We start from the raw sequence: 6,761 nt of genomic DNA, 5'->3' as shown, positions 1-6,761 counted from the left end.
AAAACTAGACGAATTGAACGTTCGTCCACGTTGATTTGAACACTCGTTTTTCTTTAGCCTGACGAGCGTTCGCTCATGCGTTCGTCCAAGTTGCGCCCAAAAGAAAAGTGTTCGGCTAGCGTTCGTCCAAAGTGTTCGGCTTAGCGTTCGTCCCGTAGCGTTCGTTCTTCCTTTGAGCGCTCGTCCAAACGAGTGTTGTTTTCGATTCTCAGCGTTTGGCCTTTTTGTAAAATGACGTTCGTTCATCCGGAAAGGACGCTCGTTCAAATTGTTAGATGGCGTTCGTCCATTTTGAAGAGATGCTATTGTTAAATGACGTTCGTCCAAATTTGGCTGGTGTTCGAAAATGACGTTCGGTCTTGAGCATTCGTAACGTACGTCCAAAATGGTGTTCGACCTGGTGCTTGAAAAGTACGTTCGTGAGATAGCGTTCGTTCGAGTTCGGTGAACAGTATTCGTTCAAATAGTGTTCTTCATATGTTGGATTTTTTTTTAGTTTTATTTCCTCTTGAATTGAATTCTGTGTATAAATATGATAGATTATTGTGATCATCTGATGTAAATGTTGAAATTTGAGAATTTTGTGTGGAATATATGTGGTGATGTGAGCTATGAGAAAATATGAGAATGTATGAAATATGATAAATTACTGTGATTATATGATGGGAATGATGAATTTGAGTATGATTCGGAAATCTCAGGGAGAGATGGATGAAAGTGGTTATGGGGAATATCGTGGTTGTTTCTGTATAATTGTAGGAGCTTCGAAATGGTATGTTTATCCCTAAACTCAAAGCATTGTTCACACTCAAGTAGAGAAGAATAATGTGAGTGGTGAGAGTAGAGGGAGGTCCTCGTCTATAGTCTTTGAATTTAGACATAGGCAGATTGGGGGACTCATCTTGCTAGTGTTGGAGAAAGACCAGCAGAACTATGCAAGTGCAGAGACGACCAATAGTTCGACAATTATACAAAAATCCGGATGAGTCGTATGAATATGTGGATTTTGGTTTAATAAGCATGCCTAAATATTTCTCTATTTAAATCTATGTATGATGACATGAATTAACTGTGCTATGAGATAACATGCTTTTTATATCTAGCTCACCCTTACATTGTTTGTGTTGTGTGCCATTTGGTTATATTCCTTTGGCGATGATCATCCACTTGGATGGGAGCAGATGTTGTCGCGAAGATTCCCTTGGAGCAAGAGTTGGAGGTTGCTGATATTGCAGAATAGTCTTCTTAGAGTTTCCTGATTGAACACTTGTAGTGTTTAATCCTTTCAACTGTTTAAGTTAAATTTTTACTCCTTTTATTTGGATGACTGTAATTTCGCACTTTAATTATACGTCAAAATTCTGACTGTTCTCTATATTTGAATGATTAACGTCCTTATTATATAATATTGATTATTATATAATGGGGATGTTACAATATATATATATATATATATATATATATATATATATATATATATATATATATATATATATTAGCATGTCAGACAAAAAAGAATTTATGATGAAATTAAATTTAACCAGCATATTAAAGAGCTTTTTTAGTGTTCTCGAAATCAAGTTTCATTCAAGGGACATGTTTTAATATTATTTAAATTTCGATGGTAAAATAAAATTATATAAAAAATTAATTAGTTAAAAATTAATTAATGTGCCAATTATATTTGAGTTGGGAAATATGAAAATATCTCAAATTAGAAAAGGTTAGACCTATATGTTAATGTCTGATTGCGTATGCTATGTGGCATGATCACAGTTTTTTTTTTTTAATTTCGTTGCTAAATTGTATTTGTTTTAGTCGAGGATTATTTATTGGAATTTTTTTATTTCACATTTTTATTAATATCATTATATCTACCTTCATTTTATTTTCTCAACTAGATCCTTTTAATATAAATGCAGTGTAATTATCTTCTTCTTCTTTTTTGTTTAAAAGTATATAAATTTCTATTTAGAAAATATATAAAAACAATATTTAAAATTATAGAATATAGATGAAAAAAATTTGATTATAATTGGAGTTTTTTTTTCCACATAACACATTGTGTGCAATATTTACAACGGAAACATGACTTTATTTCTACATTACAATTTGGCTCTTGGAAATCGAATTCTTACTTCAATGTGGTCATTCTATACCGAAAAACTAGTTCAAAATTGATTTCCAAAAAATCAAATTCTGAATTAGATTTTTAAATGCTTTTTGTTGTTTAAATTATTTTAAAAAAAGGAAAAACAAATTTTATAATACTTAAAAAATGGATAGAGAAACTCAAACTTCTATTTTTAAATTTTTTCTAATTAATTTTTTTTAAAACAGAAGTTTTATATTTCTATAGTTTTAAATATTCACATCTATATTTTTTAGAATAAAAAATATTTTCCAAATAAAAAAACTATGTCAATAATAAAAGGTCTAATTGAAGAAATAAAATGGATGTGGATCTAGTGATAGTAATAAGGAGGAAAAAATTTCATCTATTAACCCTGTCTCTCTTTATTAACCCTGTCAAATAGATTTTAATCTGCCTCACAAAATGAAGTATTTGGTGAAACTCGGATGAAGGTTGATGAGCTGGTGAAGTAAAGAAAAAGAAAGAACACATAAAGGCATTGGATAACACCCCAACACCCTTTTATTTATTTATTATATAAACCAAGAGCCGTAGCTCTACATTATTTATGGGTTTATAATACAACATAACATGACAGATACTACATCACCTTCCATACGAAATACGTATAATTAAAAGTAGTTGGTTGTTTCAGCCTTAAAGCCACCCTGAATACTCCCTCCGTTCCCATTACCATTGAAAGTACCACTGTTATTCAGAATCTTTTCACCGTAGTGCTCTGAGTGTTTAAACCTGTTACGGTTACCTGCATATTGACCACTGTTGATCGTTGCACCGCCGAAATCCTGTGGACCGCTGCCATGGTTGTTAAATGAGTTTGAAGAACCCTTGTTGGACCCTTTCGCTGCTTGCTCAGCCTCAATCATTGCCATAATTCTCTGCATCAAGTCTCCCATTTTCACCTTTTCTCTGCACACCAATTCTCTCAACTTCTTTTCTTATGGAATTGCCTGAACGTTACCGACTAATTAAGCGTAATTTATAGATGCAACAGCCAGGAATCCAATTCTTATCTGGTTTATCCAAAGTTAATGTGATATGACATTTTCATTTGGTTGGGTAAGAGTTTCAGAATATACCATCTACCTGCTGTTTCATAGGTGTTGTGCAGAATATATCCATTAGCAAGGGTTGCAAAGGGGCATTGATCTTCCACACGAACTGTGCTCGTTGTAATATCACAAAAACGACACCGTAAATACAGTAGATAATTCGAATCGAAATCCAATTCTGATTGAATCTTTCTTTTCAGTTTTATAGATAGGTTGATACCTATTTGGGTAGCCAAAATCATGGTATATTATTACTCATTTTTATTCCTCCCCTTCTTTGATACATTTCTTGACGGCTTTAATTTTGTTTATTATTATTATTATTATTTATAAATCCTAGTTTCAGTGTTTGAAAAGGACATCTTCATCCTCCTCTTATAAGAGAATATAGACAAACATTTAGTTTCACAGTTCAACTGAAGATGAAACTTTCACAGTAACTCAATACAGAAAAATTAAAATGATACAAGACCAGTTGCTCTTTGAAACAAGCATCCAAGACTACTAAAAAGTATGAATTTATTTTTATCATGAATCCCTCTGGATTTTGTGACAGGATTATACAATCCATGAGAAAGTTTTTATGTGATAATTATTTGTAAAGAATTTTATCTGATACGTATTAAAAGTGCAGAAAGACAAAAAAAAAATCATACAAGTTCATAAACAGTTTAATTAACATACCAATCTTATCGATATTGTGTATTCTCATAAATGATATTAAAAATTATGTTAATATGAGTAACAAAAGTTTTAGAGTATTCTTTCACATTAGATAATCTAGATAACATTGTTTTGTTAATATCTTATGTGAGTTTTTTTATAGAGGATTCACGATTCAAAATAGTGTGAATTTCTTAAATAATTTGAATTCAAGTTTCATGCTGTATATTTTTTTAATAAATTCTTTCTTCGTGGACTCATAAGTAATTTATACAACATTGTTTTGTAGAAACTTATATATATTCAAGTTTTTCATGATTTCGCATTAAAAACACAGACAGAAGCTTACGTCTATGAAAGCCTTAAAGTTTTTTGAAGAAGTATCAAATGGCTCCCAGATAGTATAGAATGAGTTAAACAAGAAAAACTAGTTCTCCTTTTGATTTAAAAAAATAATTGAAATTAGAAAAAGTAAAATAGCTACAGAAAGTAAGATGCATCATAAAAGCATAACAAGGATCCCAACTATAACTTTAGAAATTAAATAGATTACTGATTTATATTTTCAAAAATAGTTTTATTATTTTCAAAGATCAATTTAATTTTTCATTATTTTTATTTAAAAAATTCAATTATAAGAGTTTTATTAAATAGTTTTACTGATTTACTAAAAATTCATTACTTATAATTTATAATATACAAATTTAAAATATTATCCATCCTTACAGTTAAACTTGCAATGAATTATCCTTAAAACAAATATAAGAGTTTTTTTTAGGTTTAATCTTTCGGTAGGTCCTTATTTTCGTCCAAAATCTCAAATAGGTCCCTTTATTTCTCGGCGTCTCAATTGGGTCCTTGTTTTTGTAAAGGCTTACCGTCAAATTAGACAAACGGTCGTTTAAGTTTGGATTACGTGGCATGATCAGTGTATTGATTAATCAGACATGGCATTAAAAACGAATTTTAATTAATTTTTTTATTAAAAAATGGATTGGACAGATGCAACATCAGATGTAGTCAAGGGCAAACTGGGCAAATTAAAAAAATTTATGTTCAGCCTTGCAATTGAAAAATCAAAATCAGATTAGGGAAAAAAAATTGGGACTCCGTATTAGGGTTCGTGGGAGAGAAAAAAAAAACTTTCTTTCTTGACAAATGCTTGAATCGAGCACGCGAAAGGCATGTTATCGTTAAATTTGCAATTACTTATTTTGAGGAAGAGGTACAAAATGGGGTTGAAGGGTTTACTTATTTGAAGACATTTCAAGAGCTCAAGGGTTTCAAGGAAGCTAGGGACCTTTCACTGAAGAGTTTTATTCCTTGTTTCAATCAATTTATGAAAAGCAAGCGTCAATATTCGGGTGCTCATTGACCAATTGGAAATAAAGATTGAATCTATGTTGCAGAGTGCTGATTTTGCTCTGAAAAATGAGGAAGGTGTTAGGTTTGCGATTGATGAGATTAAGAAGAATATAGACAATTTTGCAGAGAGAATGGTTTTTTTTCTCTATCCCACGAACGCTCGAATCCAAGAAAGAACGATTTTTTTTCTCTCACACGAACCCTGATTTGGAGTACCAATTTTTTTCCCCAATCTGATTTTGATTTCTCAATTGTAGGGTTGCACTTATTTTTTTTAATTTACCCAGTTTGCCCTTGAGTACATCTCAGTGTGCTTAATGGACACGGATATGCCGTGAGGGAGGTGACGGTGTGCACATCATTAATCCACGTCAATTAAAAAACTCGTGTCACGTCAGTTAAGAAACTGATTACATCGTGCCATGTCAAACACACACTAACGCCGTTGGAGACAATTTAACGGAAAGGATCCAATTGTTACAATTTTCATAAATTTGGGACCCAATTGAGATTTCCATAAACAACGGGAATAAATTGAGATTCCACGCAAAAATAGGGACTTCGTGAATGATTAAACCTTTTTTTTAATATTTTTTATTACCACTGTTATATTTAAGATAAATTTTAGAATTTACAAATTAAAATATTCATTGTTGTGTTATTACGATAGTAAAGCAACTTAGTTTTCGGATAATTTTTTAAACATAAAACTAAAATGAAAATTAGGTTTTACAATACACACGTGTACACGTTTAAATTTTTTATTTTTTTTTTGAGGTAGAAAGGATATTAAGGGAAGGTTTGTCGAGTTATTTAGACCCAACAACCCATCTTTTTTACTATTTGCAGCAACTCTTTTACTATTCAGACAACACAGAATTTATCAACTTCACAACACCCGTATGATTCAATGTGGGGTGTTGCTCCCTCCACCCCCACACATCTCTTCCTCCACCTCCCCTTTACTATTTTACCCCTTCCTCCACCTTTCCTTTACTATTTTGCCCCTCAGTAAAATTTTATTTTTAAAATTATTGTTTTTTAATTTTATTCATTTATAACATATTTCACTGATAACCTACGTAGTTCCTTGTATGAGTAAAATATTTTTCTGCAAAGCTTGGTGATCGTGAAAAGAATTATCAAGCAATCTTCCTCTTGTTCTCGGTGCAGTGCGTTTGTGGTGTAGTGTCCTTGTCGTGGTGATAATGCTAAATTATACCATATTTTAAGCATCATTTTAATGGCAAAATCAACTCCTTTCTTACTTATAACTTGCTTAATCCTCTTGTTTTGTCTTATTTTCTAAATAATTGTGTTTTTGGCTACTTTGATGTACTTTCATCAATAATCCCTTATTTTGTAGCTAAAAATGAGCTTGGAAGACTCTCCAACAATGTCTAAGGCTGAACCAACCACTAGAAGCAAGCAGATCTGCAGAAAAAGTGAAAATGATGCAGTGCTGAAAAGTCAGGCCCGGGCCCCCCCTGGCTGAGGGACGCCCAAGCGCGACTGCACCAGGGCCA

At 31.9% G+C, this 6,761-nt stretch overlaps 1 protein-coding gene across 1 annotated transcript; it reads right to left on the bottom strand.

Annotated features, from left to right (window-relative positions):
* Nucleotides 1–2,655: 2,655 nt before the first annotated feature.
* LOC128197349 (uncharacterized) lies at nt 2,656–3,089 on the bottom strand. Its single transcript, XM_052878812.1, has one exon. It carries the CDS (start codon nt 3,049–3,051, stop codon nt 2,767–2,769), a length of 285 nt encoding a protein of 94 aa, XP_052734772.1. The 5' UTR covers nt 3,052–3,089; the 3' UTR covers nt 2,656–2,766.
* Nucleotides 3,090–6,761: the final 3,672 nt, after the last annotated feature.

This window comes from Vigna angularis, chromosome 6 (assembly GCF_016808095.1).
Source record: "Vigna angularis cultivar LongXiaoDou No.4 chromosome 6, ASM1680809v1, whole genome shotgun sequence".
In the NCBI taxonomy this organism is placed as follows: domain Eukaryota; kingdom Viridiplantae; phylum Streptophyta; class Magnoliopsida; order Fabales; family Fabaceae; genus Vigna; species Vigna angularis.
The sequence above is the reverse complement of the archived record's forward strand: the minus strand, read 5'-3'. Positions and strand labels throughout refer to the sequence as shown.

Excerpts from the sequence above, each read along its gene's own strand:
- LOC128197349 (XM_052878812.1), bottom strand. The coding sequence starts at position 3,051 with ATGGGAGACTTGATGCAGAGAATTATGGCAATGATTGAGGCTGAGCAA.